The 18238-nt window shown below is 29.0% G+C and overlaps 1 protein-coding gene across 4 annotated transcripts in view; it reads left to right on the forward strand.

The window, feature by feature from the left end:
• Positions 1-407: 407 nt before the first annotated feature.
• LOC142323876 (tetratricopeptide repeat protein 21B) overlaps positions 408-18238 on the forward strand; it is a 107998-nt gene continuing 90167 nt past the window's right edge. For 2 of the 4 annotated variants that reach the window (XM_075364177.1, XM_075364178.1), the window contains exon 1: positions 408-619. In XM_075364177.1, coding sequence (XP_075220292.1) covers positions 460-619 — 160 coding nt within the window. In that variant the 5' untranslated portion in view covers positions 408-459. Of the gene's footprint in view, positions 620-979; positions 1004-8320; positions 8738-18238 lie in introns of those variants that run through there. The other 2 variants (XM_075364182.1, XM_075364181.1) reach the window with 2 other exon arrangements.

Consider the following 18238-nt stretch of genomic DNA (forward strand, 5'->3'; position numbering starts at 1 on the left):
TTTACAACAAAATAAGTATGCAAATTAATTATAATCTATCTTTTGAAAATGATTAGAAAAACGGCAAAAAACTGTGTTTATACTACGGTCATTTAGTTCTTCCAAATCGTACTTTTATTTTTTTTTTATTTCATTGTAATCGGCTTTCGGTGTAAAATAATATAAAACAATTAAATATTGTTTAACAACTGAAAACATATGTAATTAACTTAACAGTAACTGAATCATTCCTAAATCAGGTAGTTACTTTGGTTTTAATACAGTAATTTAGTAAAAAACTCTGTTTAAAATTTTTTCTTCGCCAACCAGAGAAAATATAAAAATAACCGCCAATAAGAGGGGTAACGTTTACGCTGCTAACAGCGCTCATATCGGCCGTTTGTGGTGTGCACCGGTGTTGATAAATTCTTACGTTCATGTTTATGGAGATTGTTGTCGAAGTAGGTGGTGTTTGTGACAATGAGTATTTTGAATACTATTTCTAGGCAGATTGTGAGGAATGTTTCACGTGGAACTTCATTAATAAATTTTAATCGTTATAATTTATTTTCGTCAGCTAATCCTGGAAAACTTATTAATGATGATGTTACTAGTTCGTTTTTATTGCCACTGAATTCAGGTATTTTAATGAAACTTCATATTTGTTTATCGTGATAATTCCTTTACTGTTGGGCGTATTGATTTTTAATTTCTCAAATTTTTATACATTGTAAATGATATTATTTTACAATTTTTTCTTTTAATAGCTAATTATGCATTTTATTTCATATATGGAGCTTTTTACTTGTAACAATACAATATTTACAATTGAAGTATTGTCGCAGTTTCATCTGACAGTAATATTGTCCTTGGCATCTTTTCACAAGAGAATAAAAAAACCTTGTAAACATTATTGTTGTTTATTTACTACGATTTAATGATATTGACAATGTAATTTATGTGTGGTTGAATGGATGCAGTCGATAAGTTCCGTTGAAAATTTGGATTAATTAAACGATTTTGAGTAGGTTACATACAGAAAATATTGTATAACTTTTATATATCATACGAATTGATCCTTATCTAGAAACTTATTTTTTTTTTACAAATATATAATTTTTTTTTGTAGAAGGTGAAAATATGTCGGATTTTAAAGAAATTAATCCATCCTTTTTTTACCTGCAGTTCAGTATTGGGTGACGTTAGCAGTACTGATGTTATTAAAGTTACTTAGAATAATTAAAAATGTTTAATCTGAAATTTTCAAATGTTAATTTTTCTTAGAGTTTTGATGAATAAGTTATAAACGTACAATGCTGCTGACATGGGACTATACCTAATGACGGGTATAGAAGTGGCTAAAAAATATTTACATTTAAAAAAATAGAATAAAAACACTATGTTTTAACCTTGGCACCATGGGGATTAAATAATGCCATTTTTTTGTTTATTTCATTTGTTTGACAATTATAACGTCGCTGGTATCATGATTTGTTAATAAATTTTAGAGTGGATCAAAAGTTACATCAAATTATATTAGCCTAGAATTATTTAGTGTTTTTATTGAGGTAAAAGTTCAATGTTAAATATATAGTTGTGAATTGAGATGTATAAAATATAAATAATTTTTATTGTATTTAGTTAATAAATAATTTATTTTATTTTTAATAATCCTTGTGTAATATGATTTGTTAGTGACAGATGACTTTGTTTTTGAAAAAAATCTTACTATAGTTTTCCCAATAAAAGGCATTTTTGTAGTAAATTTTTACAATTATCTAATAAAAATCATATTTTTATTAGTAATCATTCGTTTCATCTTATGTTCACAAAAAACAAAAACCAAAAGTTAGAAACAAACAAACAAATATATAATCTTCCTCGGCTATTTTCAAAATATTGATTTTATAGAGTTAAATATTGTGTGATAAATATTGTGTGTAATCCAGCGCACCAACTTCTTAAAGTAATCTGACTCACTTTATAGAGTACTTACAAGATTAAAGGTGTATATTATTTTGTGATTTAGAATATAGTTTATCTTCCTCCTTTTATTGATATATATTTATTTTCATAACTATAAGTATTAAACTCTGTGTGTCAGCATTATCAACGTTAGTTAAGTATGCTATATTTTTTTAGATTTGTAATTATAATAAATTGTCTAATGGATATTGAGCAAACGAAAGATTTGCTGAACAATGTACTACTATGTGCAATACTAGATATTATTTTGTCCTGGCCATCGAAAATAAAAAGACATAAATTTTCATTTTTTCTTACATCACTTTTGTTTGGTGGTTATGTTTTTTTTTCTTTGGAATACTGAATTGGGTAGAACTGATGTATATTTAAGCCAGCATTTTGGTAAATAAATGTACAAATAAGATTAATGCATCAATAATACTGATAAACATAATTTTTGTTTCCTAACGTGCGATACATGATTTTAATCTGTTTTTGATGCTGAAAATGAATATGAACTCAGAATCTTTCTATCGCCCACCATTTTTGAAAAATTTTAATTAAGGGATTTTTTCATTTTTTAACATATAGTTAGCATTTTAAGCCTCTATATTGTATTGTGTTAGCTCATTTTTGATTATTTAACTTTGTTAACATAATTTGTAAGCTGTAAATAAACAATGCTAGAAAAAGAATTAAATCATATAATAGTCACATATTATGACATATGTATATGGTTTGGCGTGAACCAGAGGATCATGTAACCGATTGTTACGTTTGTTTAACAAGTGTGTCTGGAGTTTCAAAAAAATCTAAACAAACTGTAAAATATCCTTCATTGTAATCTGCAGTCAGGCTTGTACCTCACAGTGAAATTATTCCAGTTCCAGAGCCGCTGTGAATGTATGTTTTGAAAGCAGTGATGAAGAATCAGGCAGTACCTGAAGAAGACAACAATGATTTTGATTTTGAATTATCTTTCAATAAGCCAAATCTTATATCACAAGGTGAATTAAATGACTTGGTTAGGGATTTAAATTTATCAAAAAATCAAGCTGAACTGTTAGGATCAAGATTGCAAGGTTGGAATTTACTTCAAAAAAATATAAAAATTTTCCAGCTTTCGAAGCCAACAAAAAGAACTTTCTCAGTACTTTATTGATGAAAATAATTTGGTGTATTGCACAAATATTGATGAGCTTATGTTGCACCTGAGGACTGGTACCTTTTCATAGATTCATCCATGTATAGTTTAAAAGTGGTTGTACTACACAATGATAACAAATATCCTTCAATACCAATCGCTTATGGTATTAATTCGGAAGAGACATATGATATGGTGAAAGATTTTCTTGAAAAAATAAATTATAAAAAACATGGTTGGAACATATGTGATGATTTGAAAGTTATAGCTGTTTTGTTAGGCATGCAGGTAGGTTATACTAAGTACATGTGTTTTTTTTTTGCAAATGGGTCAGCCGAACTACAGATAAACATTATGTTACCAAAGAGTGGAAGAAACGAGACAACTTAACTCCAAGTGGGAAAAATATTATTCATGAGCTCATAGTTGAACCCAAAAAATATTTTTACACCCTCTTCTTGTCAAGCTAGGACTAATGAAAAACTTTGTAAAAGAAATGAAGAAGGATAGTCCCGGATTTTTTACATCAGGCAGAAATTTCCGAATGTAAGTGAAGGAAAAATTAAAGAAGGAATATTTGTTGATGCTCAAATAAGAGAGTTGGTCAGTGATGATATATTTAACTCATTGTTAAATAAAGTAGGAAGTGCAGCTTGGGCTTGATTTAAAGATGCTTGCAAAAATTTTCCTTTGCAAACAAAAATCCGACAATTACCACGATATTGTTAATCAACTACGAACACTGTGAACATTTCCACAAAGACGTTTCGGTGATGGAAAGCTGCTATAAAGGGAAATGGAATATTAACATTCTAGCTGATTGCTGTTGGACATTAATTTGGGATGTTCCTGAGGGTATTTATAAGATATGGCCATGCAAAATTATAAATTTTACAGATTTTAACTATATTTTCCCCTTAATTTTTTTTTGAAGCATAATTTATTTAAAATTAAGGGTGATAGAAAAATTGTATTTACAGATTTGTAATGTATGCAAAAAAGCAATTCAAGAGATAGTATCACAATTAGAGAATCTTTAAAAAATCTTTTTTGGGTTTATAGTGTAATATGTTGCAGATATGTTTGTTACGTTGAGTAAATCTTATTTATCATGAAAACACATTAAAAAAACAAAATATAAAAAAATGAAATAATAAAAAAACTTTTAATAATTATTCTATTAAATCTGATGAATGATTTCTAACCAAGTTTAAAATTAAAAAAAAAAAAAAAAAAAAAAAAAACAATGACATATAAGTACTGTTGTATTTGTTTTAGTATGGTAATTTTATTTTTCTGTGTTTTTTCTTTTTTAGGAAAATCCATGGAAACAATTAGTTTATATTTATTTTCTGTAAGCATAAAATGATTTGGTAGTATTACAGTCTTAATCTTGTATAGTTTGTAATTGCTTGATTTACCTTCTTTATTTTATTTCTTTACAATAATCTTAAATTATTATTTTATTAAGTAAACCTGTAGCTGTTTATATAGTAGTTAATGTAGTTGTATTTATATCTTTTCATAATGGCATTTAATAAATAATTTGCACTGCTATTATGTATTGTTACCCAACCATTCTTTTTTACCAAGAAACATATTTGTTGTTTTGATTATAGTAAACAACTATAGTTGTTTTGATTATAGTGTGATTTGCATAGTGGCTTTTCCTGTTTTGGTATAATATCTCTGTTTTAAGAAATCTTTCTTTTTTGTATGCTGTAATTATACTTGGCTTTTTTATTAGTTTATTTTAGTTGGCTTGAAGTCCATTTGACTTTTTATGACCTTTCAGTGATTGAATTGGATGATATATCTCAACTCTAATTGTTCTAATGATCCAGCCAACCTTAGGCCTAGACATTGCATCTGAAGGATCCATTGATTAGTTACATTCTATAGAATACTACAGTAATACTGTGTTATATAATTTTTAATGTCTAGTATATTTTATCAGCTTTTAACAGTATACAATAACTAGATCTCATGCCACCTACTTAGAAATACTGGTTGTTTGATTTGAGAAGTTATATTTTGAATACGTCTTTCTAGGTGATGTTTATCTACGTAAATAAGAAGTAATTGTGATTTGTGTTAAGTTGTTACTTCCAGCTATCGTATTGCTTTGTCATGGTGCTGTTACAATATGCATAGTATTAAATTTAGTTCTGACATATGTCAGCATCATTGAACCATGGGGACAGAAGATAATTGTTTCTATAGCAGAGATTTAATTTTAACTTTGTTTATACTTATGTAGACATGGTTAATAAAATATGTGCACTTTCTATATTATATGGCGCTATATGCACTTGGTAGTTGCTGTTGATAGTTAATGTCATATAATTAGATATATAATGAGAACTTAACAGAACTCAAAGCCTTCTGAGAACTGTGCTCTTGTTGGACTGGGAAAGGTTGGCTAGTCCAGCCCTTTCATTACTTTTTTGAGATTTCTTGTCTTATTTGGTGTATACTGTTAAACAATAAATGTAGATATTCAGGATCTACTGATTAAAACATATTTATGCTAGAATGCTCTCATTTCTGTTGTGCACATTACAGATTTGATGAATAATTATGTGCACTTTAACTTTTTAGATATTTAAGGAATTGAAAATTTTTCTCTTTTTATTAAAAAGAATTTTAAAACAAATTCCTAATAAGAATTACAAAATTCATTTAAAACTACTTTGAAAGTTTTATTTTTTATTTTTCTTGGATTACTGTAATGAAGAGTTTCGCCCATTTCAGCAAAACTATTTTGTCATTTACTAACAGGATGAATTTTAGCAAAAACTCTCAGGCAATGAAAATTAAAGAAAGTAGTAGTAAAAGAAAACTCGGGTTTACTCAACTGGCTCCAGTTATACTATTTTTTGGTGAGAAGGTAACAAAAGATTTACAACTCTTTATACTTTTTTGCCGAGTCATTTTTTTGCCTTACTATACCTCCATTCTTTATCAGCTGATACTTCCTCCATTTTCCATTTGAAGCTTTTTTGTTATAAAATATTGCAAATGTAGAATGATAACTGGAGAAACATCATGTAATTCAGCTTTTATTTGAATATGAAATATTCATTCTTATAAGTGGAAAATAATTACCACTTGAGGTTGTAGAAAATAGAATTTTGTAGGAGGTTATACCGAGGTCATATTGAAATACTTTTTAAAAACCTACCGTAAGTAGTGTGTGTGTTCTTACTGCAGCCAAAAAGATGAATGTGTAACATAATTTACATAAAAATTCTATAATCAAAGAAATTAAGATCTAACTTCATTGTTATTATTATCTTTACAATATGAATTTATTGTGGATTAAAAAAAAATTTAAGTACAATTAATATGCTACATTTATGTATTTTTTATCACAGTGTATATTGCTATTGTTTTGTAGTGTAGTAAAAGTATGTACATTTTTTTGTAGTTTTGTCTGTATTTTGTATTCCATAATATATTGTTTTACTAAATATTGTAATGTTTCATCCTTGATTTAATTAATTACTCTTTTGAGTATTCCAAAGTAGCCTAGTAAGGTAATAAAATGGTAAAATATGTGCTAGAAATTTTTTTTCTGGTTTGGGCAAGACATCTTTATGATTAACAATGAGTTGTGTATGCGTATGTGTGTTTTTTTATATTACCTTTTTATGTCCATGAAATCTAATTTATTATCATATTCTCTTTCCTTTAAATGTGTAAAATTTTTATGAGTTTAATTAATATGAAATGATACTATGTGATTGAGTGTTTATCGTGTTGTCAGCATCTTTATATTATATATCTTTCTAATCTTTATATTATATACCTGTATTATTGTTTCTTGTATATTATGTGAACAGAATATTTATATATTAATCTTGATTATATACATAATTGCATCATAAATATGTCCAGTACTAGAAAGGCATATTTTTTGATAATCAAAGTAATGAGATAAATGTGATCAGAAACACTTCAGTTTTAAGTTGTTGTCAATCGAAAGATTTACCTTTTTTGTTTTGTCTTCAAAGGTAAAACAAAGTGATGCAATTTATAAGTAAGCATTAACAATTATGGTGTAATTTTGTTTAATAATTACAAAAAAGGGATGTTACTATGTTGGAAATTGCTTTTTGATAAAGATCAGCACATTTGCATCAAGATAAAAAAATGTTTACCTTTACTTAAAAAAACAAGAAACAAAAGAAATTGGTGAAATTAATAATATCAATAAAAGTTATGTGTCAGGAAAACATACTCTTCCATTATGTGTCAGGAAAACACTAATGATATTAAATATTGGTTTAAATTATATATTTAATGATATTACATATTGACTTACTTAACATTATGTTAAAGACTTACCTTTTATTCAGGAGGCCAGTAAGCAGTAGTGTCAGCTAGGATTTTCTAAAATAAATTACTATCTCTTTGGTTGTCGATGCCACATGGACTCTAATTATTATTCCTCTACCTGTACTATACAGCATTTTTTGCTATGGTGGTTTGCTAATTCCCTTGAATTTGCTATAGTCTTTGTTCAGGACCCCACTTTTGGGTCTACAAAATTTTGCAAATGATTAACTGTTTTGTGAATATAGTTTTCCGGTAGATTTTCAGTTCCTCATTCATCCAAAATAATTGTCAATTGAGCTTTTATGTATTTTCTTATTAAAAGGATTAAAATTTGCGTGTTTCTGTCTGGTAGCATGATAAAATTCTTTACTTTACATTCTTGGCAGTAACCACCCAATACCCACGAGGTAAAGATTATGTTTTCATAATGTGAACATAATCATGTCAATTTCTACTGTCATATTGGGTCTGCTGATTACCACTGGATTGTTAATGGTATTGTGAGCACAAACTTTGCGCATATAAGTTACTCCAGTCCACAAATTGTTGTGGTTGAATGAAAATCCATTTTGATTGTAATAATTCAACTAAATGCACAAAATTCATGACAGGCAATGGAAAGAAAAAGCAAGACTGGATGATGTCGTTAGAACAACATGAATGTATAATTAATTACATACATAGACTTGTGCACATGTATATACAGTATGTATAGTAACTCCCTATGTTAATATATAAATACTGTTCAGGTAGCGCTGCTGTCTGGCACCATGTGATATGAAATATTAGTTTTTCTTCTTTTCAACATAATTTGTTTGTATTTTATTAAACATGTGTTTTATTCATTAATTGTTAGTGCGTAACACACAACCATACGATACAGTCTACTCACCAAGGTTGTTGGGTTGTATATTATTATCGCAAGATGTATTAAATTATAATTGTTAATATGAATCAGTTTTTGTTTTATTCACAGTCCACTTAAAACATAATTTGGTCCTCTGGGCTGGATGTTCAGAATTAATACATAGTGAATCAACTAAATTTTACAATCATGAGCGTAATTTAACATTGTATCTAAATTCTGTTTTCAAACAAAAAGAAAGAAATGAAACATCCAACTGTGCAGAAAAGCCTTGATCTAGTGTAAACATGAAAGTGTGTCTTTAATTAATTGGTGCTGCCTTTGTGATGAATCTTATACTAACAATTAATTGGCTGTATGCTGACTGTTATTTATAAGTAAAATATGTATCTTCATCATCGCCAGATGTCTTGGTGTGGTGAGGTAACTGCCTATCTAAAGCAGTAAGTAATACTTATACTGTTAATGCCTGTTTATCTCTGTTAATATTTTGGCCTTAATTACCCAGTAATTGACTTTGTATCCTATACTCAGATTATCATTATGTAATCCAAGCCTATTACTGTAACCTAGGTTTTATTTCCTTCACTCATGTTATGTCTTTCAGCCTTGTTCTTTGAAACGCGTCCTTTACAAAAATCTAATCTTAATTAACTCTCTCATTTTTATAATTATACAAAGTGTCTGATACAGATGAGGGAGCTAGTCAAGCGAATGTGCAACAGATGTGCTTCAAGCCCAAATAAAACAAATGAATTGTCAAAGGGGTACGCTTTAGGGTTCCATCACATGAATAAAAAGGTTTATGGAATTGTTCAGTACGGAAAATCAAGATATTGCTGCTACAAGTCAAATTCGATCATTTAATCTCAACCTGGCATAAATATGATGAGGTCCAAACAATTTTAGAATTAATGCTGAAAATGAAGAAGTAGACAGGGCAGATATGGAAGATATATTCTATAATCTTCATGCGAAAATGCAAAAGAATATTAAATTCTAATTCTGATTGCCTTGTCCTCAAATTCGTTTAATTTGCTTAAAAATAGTAATATTTGTTCAAAAAGGATCGATCTATCACTCTTCCTCAAATTGACGTAATAGATTTAATGGTTCTTATGAGAACTGGTTAGTTTTTTTACGCAATTGTTCATAACAGTGATAAGTTAACATTAGTCCAAAAATTTCATTATTTAGTATCACCCTTGACAGATTCTGCTCGGCAGTTAATTAAAAATCGATCACTTACAGCCGACAATTATATGGTTACTTGAAGCGAGATATGCAAACAAGCATCTCATAGCATCAAAACATGCTCGCAAAATACTGGACATACAGAATATTCCCAGAGAATCTACTGCCAGCTTGGCTAATTTTATTGACACAATTTCTAGTAATATAAATGCTTTAAAGGCATTAAAAATCAATACAAACTATACAGAATTTATATTAAGTCAATTATTTGCACAATGCTTAGATTAATCAATTGTACGATCCTATCAATGAATTTATTGTTTTTCTTGAAAAACAGACACAAATGTTAGAGAGCTCTGCCTCAATATCTTAAAGAAATTCCCTCCCATTTATAAAGCAAATTTGTGTTCCCGGAGTAATCAAAGGGATAGGAAAAATAATTGATTTACAATTACATGGATTCACTGATGCCTTGAAGGATGGGTATGGTGCTTGCATATACCTATGTTCTGTTGATGATCAGGGAAATCTCAGTCAAACTCCTTTACTCAAAATCAGGAATGTCACAAAGCAAACCGATCTCCATACCAAGATTAGAATTATGTGGCACAATTTTATGATCAAAACTTTTCAAAAACATTGGCTCTTGCGCTTTGTTTAAATGTAAATAGTAATTATTTATGAACTGACTCTACAGTTGTACTTTCTTGGATAGCAGCCTCACCAACAAAATGGAAAACTTTGTAGCCAACCTTTGTAGAGTGTCAGAGATTCAAGAACTTACTGAAAACTGTAAATGGGGACATATTTTTTCTAAAGAGAATCCTTTTGATATACTTCCTCGAGGAGTGAGTGCAATTGAATTACAAAATAATCAGTTATGGTGGAAAGGTCCTTTTTGGTTAGGCCAGCAAATGGAAAATTGGAATAAGAAATCTGCTCAAGAAATTAATTTTGAATCATCGGATTGTTTAAATGAACTTCATAATGAATCCACATCACTAATTACAAATACTAGCTTGACAGATTTATCTGATTTGTTTTCCTCATTGCCAAAAATGATAAATGAATTGTTATTTTATGAGATTTGTTAAAAATTTTTAAAATCATCAAAATAAAATTAATTATAAGCATTTTTTATCTGTTCAAGAGAATGAATTTATTTTAATGTGATGTATTATTCAGATTAAAAATATTAATTTTATAATGGAAATTAAAGAATTACACGCTAATTCATCTGTATCTAAAGTAAGAAAACTATATTTGTTGCATCCATTCATAGATTCAAACTGTTGTCTAAGAGTTGGAGGAAGATTGCAATCATCTGATTTGAATTTTGACAATAAGCATCCTATCATTCTTCCACTTAAATGAACATCTTAGGCTTTTGCATGCAGACCTCAATTATTCCATTTTCAACTTCGTGAGAAATATTGGATAATCAATGGTAAAAGCATCATCAGGGCAATCAATGGTACAACTGCCAAAATGTCACCCTGAAATTACTTACAAGCCATTCACTAACTGCAGAATAGACTACACAGGACCTTTATTAATATGTCGAGGTGGGCGGCACTCAAACATTAGGATAAAATGTTATGTTGCATTATTTATATGCCTATCTACCAAGGCTATACATATAGAATTAGTCAGAAATTTATCAACCAATGTGTTTATAGCTGCATTAAGTAGATTTGTCTCAAGAAGAGGTCTGTGTTCTAACCTATACAGTTATAATGGGATGAATTTCATTGGAGCCAATAATTCACTTCATTCGATGTATAAATTTTGAAATAATGAGAATGTAAGAAGAAAAATAAACAGTGGAAGAGTAGCAAACTAAGAAGTGGAAGAGTAACAGATGGCAGTTAGTTCAGTGAAGTATTGAGACCATCTGGCACCGATGGTTCTCCGATTACCTATCTCAACTTCAACAACGTTCCAAGTGGAGAGCTGAGCATTTATCGCTTCAACCTGGAATTCTAGTTATATTAAAAAAGAACAACATACCACCACTGCTGTGAAAATTAGGTGTTATTGATGATATACATCCTGGACCAGACTACCTCATTCGAGTAGCTACAATTCGGACACCAGCAGGGACTTGTAAAAGATCTATCATCTAGATATGTCCATTACCCACCAGTGACTGAGACATTTTTTATTATTGTTTAATTTATTAATTATTCTTCTGTTATTTTTTATATTCAGTTTCATGTTTTTGAAAAGAAATCATACAGATTTCTGGTGGGCGGCATCTTCAGGCAGTGCTGCTCTCTGGCACCATGCGATATGAAATAGTAGTCTTTTCTTCTTTTCAACATAATTTGTTTGTATTTTATAAACTTGTGTTTTATTCATTAATTGTTAGTGCATAATATGCAACCATACAATACGGCCTAGTCACCAAGCTTGTTGGATTCAGTGTTATATTATCGCAAGATGTATTAAATTATAATTGTTAATACTAATCAGTATTTGTTTTATTCACAGTCCACTTAACATAACGAAACAAATTCAATAATAAATGTTATTAAAACAGCTAGATAAATTATAACTTCGGTATTACTGCTAGATTAATTAATAACATCTCTTGATATGCAGTGGAAGAGTAACAAGGTTTTAAATATAATAAAGATTTTAGTGCAATTTGGAGTTTTGGTTTTTTTCACTAAATGTGAGAAAAATAAAAATTCTTGGCAACTTTTTTTTTAATGAATCTTCAAAGGATATTTTCAAAGCAATTTGTTTTCAAGATCCGGAATACTTTTTTGATTCTTAATTTTAAATTTGTTCATATGTATGTAGATATTTGAAATTTGTTTTTGTGTGGGAGCGTGTGTGTGTGTAGAATAATCCAGCATATGTTGGTAACTGGTAAAATAAAGTGTTGTAATTGGCCCTATTAGAAGAAATAAAACTTCTTTATGACTTGCAACTACTTATGTAGTGTTTTTCAGAATATTGTGATTAACTAATTTTTCATACAATATACATTCATTAACAATTGAATCTGGATTAATAAATTGATTTTTCACTATAAATTACACAATAGAAAAAAATAAAAGTGAAAATACTGCGCCAACCTCTGTATTGGAGTGGTACTGTTTCAGTCTTCGATCTTGAGGCCCTGAGTTTAAATCCTTGTCAGGCATGGATTTTTCATATGCTACCTAATGTCCACTTTTATTTCCATGCATAAGCTTAGGGCTTTTATGGTGAATTAATCAACAAACAAAATCATGAGAAAATAAGGTTTACGTTTATATTTATTTTTGTTTAAATACCCATTTTTGTTTAAATTTTATTTATAATATCTTAAGAATAAAATTTTATCTTAATATCTTCAAGTTAAAATTTTTCCAATTTTGAGAATCTTACAAACTTTGTAGTGTTGAAGATGGTAAGGGAGAAATGCTCTTAAGAATAGATACTCATCTTAACTTGTTAATCTAAATTCTGGCTACAGGTTTTTTTTTTGTTAGCCCTAGCTAATTATTCATATTTTTGAAATAAGGCATTTTAAAAATTTTTCTGGTAAATGTTATTCATACCAATGATTTTATGTTAATAATAATTTCTAAATATGAAAAAAATTTGTAACAAGTATTTATGTTATTATAAATCTTTAGTTTTCTCCTTAATGAATTAATGGCTCTTTCAGGACTTAATTTCTAATGTATTAGGACTGGTAACTTTGAGACCTAAACTGATACAGCCTATCTCTTCCCATTATATCCACATGCACCCAGTACATTTACACTGCATACAGAAAGATTTTACATTCTACTGCATTAGTCCTAGGCAAGATGGCAAAGTATCTGATCTTGTGAGGCATTCCCTCTGTATATTGGTATTATTTTATTGCCTTCCTTTCCTTAGTCTTATTTCCTATCCCTTTCGCCAGTTTTGATCATGATATGTATTGTAGGGTTTGGATAAACTGCTACATTATTAGCCTTGCTTTATGTACAATTTAAGTGGTTGTGAGGCAGTTAGTTGAAGTAGTGGTGCAAAGGGTTATAAATAGTCAAACATCATATTCCTCCTATTATTAGCACATATACTTTATTGTTTATCACAAAACTCTAAAAAAAATTACTACATTTTTTCCAAAATCAAGATGATAAAAATGTTAGTCACAATTTTCACTTAAAAAATCCTTTTTATCATTGAGATGACTATCTACATAGGATGGATGATAAATGATGAGAGAAAAAGTAAGCCAGTCCAGTACAGATAAATGGCGGTGATTTTTTTCTGTAATAACCTTTTTAATTATTGAGAATTTTAAGCTTCCCCCAAATTGTGAGTGGGTTTACTTATGGTTAGATTTGAAATATATTTTTACGATTAATTTGCTGTTAAATGTTTCTATCCACCTTAATGTATTGATGGCAGGAAGATAATTTCATGCTAACTAAATAATTCAAAACATGAAAAGGTTTTTTTTTATGTAATTTATTAATTTATTTCTGCCTGGTCCAACATCTTGACAGTTATATTTATGTTGTAAATAACATTTGTTGGTTCTACAGAAATGGATTAGTTTTAATTTTTGTTCATTAAAAAATTACATATGCTTATATTTGACATTTATTATTTTAACTAAATGAATTGTTTTTAATAAATTAATATGATTACTTATATGATCCTTATGATTATTAAAATGATCCTTATTAATGAATGTAATAACCATTAAATTTTTAAAAAAACTCTTACAAGATCTTATATAAATGATTCATTATTATTAAATTTATGTGTTTTTGGACATAACACCATTATTAGGTTATTTATGAGAATACTACATTTTTAAAATTGCATTGATTCATGATAAAAGTTTGAAATTTGAAAAAAGATGTTGCAATTACTTGAAAGTTTATATTTACTTGAATTAGATTATTAGCATTTATTATAAAAAGTAAAATTAGGATAATGGAATCTGCTTCTCTGGTAATTTATAAATCTATTTTGAATTTAAAAATGTGATATTTTTGTTTTAGACCTATTATTTAGTAGTTTTTTTGAACAGTAGATCTAGATCATTATCGATTGATAACTGTACAGTAGCTATATATGTGTATATATATATATTTTTTTTAATAAGGTGTTTGAGGGAATAACAGTAAAAAATAAATTTTACTTAAAACCAACATAGAATTAAGTATTATATCTTGATGCACTCAGCTACAAAGAACTAGACTGTAAATGATTTATGAGATTAGGAATGGAGGATGACAATCTGTACAGTCAGTTAACAGTAGCAGCTTTGTTACAGAAACAAAGTTGCTGCTGTTAAAGCTGCTACAAATAGATTATGTGTCAAAAAGGCAAGTTAAAAATGACCTTTTCTTTCTTATTCATTGATAAATATAATAAATGTGGTGTATATAAAATTTATTCTAATGTAATCAATATATATGAATGCACTTAAATTTTGAAAACTAACATCAAATTTTTAGAACGTGCCTTGTTATACAAAAATGAAAATTTAAATTCTGTTGTAATTAATGCACCTAACAAGAAATATAGCGTACAGTAAATAATAATATACAACGGTTTTGGTCATTTAAGAAGTAAATAATAATATTTATTTAGAATTACTATAATTGTAACATTTATAAATTAAAAAATAAGCTTAATTAATTTTGCTGGTTGACTACATAAGGAGGATATTTTGTTTAAATTAGAAGAAAAGAATTGATTGCAGGTTGTATTGTAAATAAATGTAATTTGTTTATAATAAATGATTGTGCAATGTTGAAATTACATAACATTACTTATTATTACATGATTTCACTGGGGGGCCCTTAAATATATTCATTTGTGTAATTAAGCACAAATCATTAAAGTAAGAATGGCCTCCCTAAATTTTTATTACATAGATGAGTTTGTTAGTTTGGATATTATGAAATATAATAAAATATTTTACAAATTCTTTAAAGCTTAATTAAATGTGAACAACATGATTGAATATGTTATGTTTATGTTGCACATGTTGTACAAAGTTATGTTTCATGGTAATTAATTAGTACTATTAATTTTAATGAGTAGTCTTGATTTTAGTGATTTTATAATTAACAACCTATTAATTATAAGTCAATTAATATATCATTTATATAATTGATCTTATATTAATATTAATTTAAGTTAATTTGACAATAAATTTTATACTAGCTGTATTTATATGCATTGTAATTGCCATTTTTTGTAGATAAATTTTTATATTGTTTTTAGTGAATATATGAATATATTAAAAATTAATAGGTTTCCAATTTGCTGCAAGCTAGTGTGTGCATTTTATATATATAAAATACATAATAAAGTAAATATATATAAAATACTCCCGTTGTGGCTTTGATTGTGCTATGTGGTTACTCATGTTTCCACTCATGGTGAGGGGATATTTAACTGGTCATGGCTTGCTTCACTTATGTTGATGAGTTATATGAATTTTCAAAAAAAAAAAAAAATATATATATATATATATCTATTTAATAACACATGTGCATGTGTGAAAAGGATTAAACCAGGAAGACTTTATTTTGGGAAGTGATTCAGGAGCTAAAAATAAGAAAATAAGTCTTATAAATTTAGGTCTGGTAGTGTTACATTTCACTCAGATTTTTGCTCTATAGATAATAAAAAGCATTACAATTTTTTTTTTTTTTGATTTTAATTGTGTTTAAAAAAATGTCTGTTTAACTTTATTACTATTAAGTTGAGTAGATTAAGTTTATTTTTCTCTTAAGACATATTTTAAATTATTTAAGAATGATTAAGTAGAATTTTTAGATAAGATTTAATTATATGAATGAAAGAATGTGGTGTCATAACCTTATGTGCTTAAAATAAAAAGAATTAAGTGTTATAATGAATTAATTTAAAAATAATAAAAGTAATTTAAAATGAGCATTAATATAATGGAATAATACAATTGTGGGTTTTTTCAAATTAAATGTTGGAAAAATGTACTTAGGATAAATGAATCAATCAGTAATCTTTATGGTACTTTTTATTTTTTCTCAGTATCTCAAGATGTTTTTTATTTCAGTATATCCTTTGTGTTTAAATTAAAAAAAGTTTTTCATTTAGCTAACCTTCATTTTTCCTTATGTTGTTCGTCCATTATTTTTACGAGGGTTATTTTTTTTCAAGGTCTGATTGGTCACAAAATTAAAACCACAGTGAAAATAAAAATTTTTTTATTTATAACAAGTACTTACATAGTTACGCTATTTCTCTACATAGTCGCCACTCCGATTTAGACATTTGTCGTAGCATGGTACCAACTTCCCAATACCCTCATCATAGAACGGAGCCGCCTGTGTTTACAGCCATGTTTCTACGCTGGTCTGCAGCTCGATGTCTGCCAAAATGTCACCCTCCTAGCCAGCGTTTCATGTGAGCAAAGAGGTGAAAATCGGATGGAGCCAAGTCCGGGCTGTATGGTGGGTGGATCAAACACTTCCCAACGAAAACGCTGCAGGAGCTTCTTAGTTACAGCTGCAGTGTGCGGCCGAGCATTGTCATGGAGAAAGACAGTGCTTGATCACAACATTCCTTTCCGCTTATTCTGAATTGCCCTTCGTAGACGTTGAAGAGTCACGCAGTATGAGGCTGCAGTGATGGTCGTACCATGTTCTATGAATTCCACCAAGAGAACTCCATTCCGGTCCCAGAACATAGTAGCCATACACTTTCTGTTGGAGAAGGTTCACTTGAACTTCTTTGGTTTACTGGGAGAATGAGAATGCATCCACTGTTTGGATTGTTCTTTTGTTTCTTCAGTTTCAAAATGGACTCATGTCTCGTCCCCTGTGACAATTTTGTTCAAAAAATCTTCTTCATTGTGGTAGCGCTGGAGAAACGTTAGCGAGGCGTCCATTCTCATTGTTTTGTGATGGTCGGACAGCATCTTGGGAACCCATCTCGCACACAGTTTACGGTACTGAAGTCTCTCACTCACAATGGTGTAGAGAGCTGACCTTGAAATTTCAGGAAACGAATCACTATACAGAAATTGTGAAACGATTTTCTCTAATTGCCTCATCCACTTGCACAACAAGATAATCTGTTGACACTTGCTTCCTTCCCTGACCGCCTGCATCATGAACATCTGCATGTCCTGCTTTAAAGTTCCTGCACCATTGTCGCACTTTGCTGTCATTCATTGAAGTTTCACCGTACACATTACTTATTCGTTGATGAATTTCAGCTGCATTATACCCCTCAGCCTGAAGAAATCGAATTACTGCACGCACTTCACACTTGGCGGGAGATGCTGTTGTTGTAGACATGTTTACGTGCTAGCTGCGTGTTCAGAACTAAAAGAAGTGACGCGGTGCGATTGAAAAAGAGACGCTAGAGACGCTTCACAACACATATGCGCAAAGGTTCATCTGATTTTTGCCCGGGTTTTTATTTCACGACTGATCGGACCTTGAAAAAAAACCCTTGTATTATCAGATTAAGTTCTATAACAGTCTTTAAATAGCGTTATTCTTGATAAATCTTTTCTTTTTTTTTTAGCTCTTTGTTCTGACTGACTTTGTTCATATTAGAATCTTTTGAATTTTAATTCAGCCAAAACACCTTTTTTTAACCATTATTCTGTAATATGTTATTTCTAATTATTTACCACCAATTTTTCTATTGGACGACACACTTGCGATGGAATAAACAGAGTAATGTTTACTAATGCAGCTTCTTCAACTGAAGACATTGTTTTATCAATGGTAACTTAAAAT

This window comes from Lycorma delicatula, chromosome 4 (assembly GCF_047948215.1).
Source record: "Lycorma delicatula isolate Av1 chromosome 4, ASM4794821v1, whole genome shotgun sequence".
NCBI classification, from domain to species: Eukaryota; Metazoa; Arthropoda; class Insecta; order Hemiptera; family Fulgoridae; genus Lycorma; species Lycorma delicatula.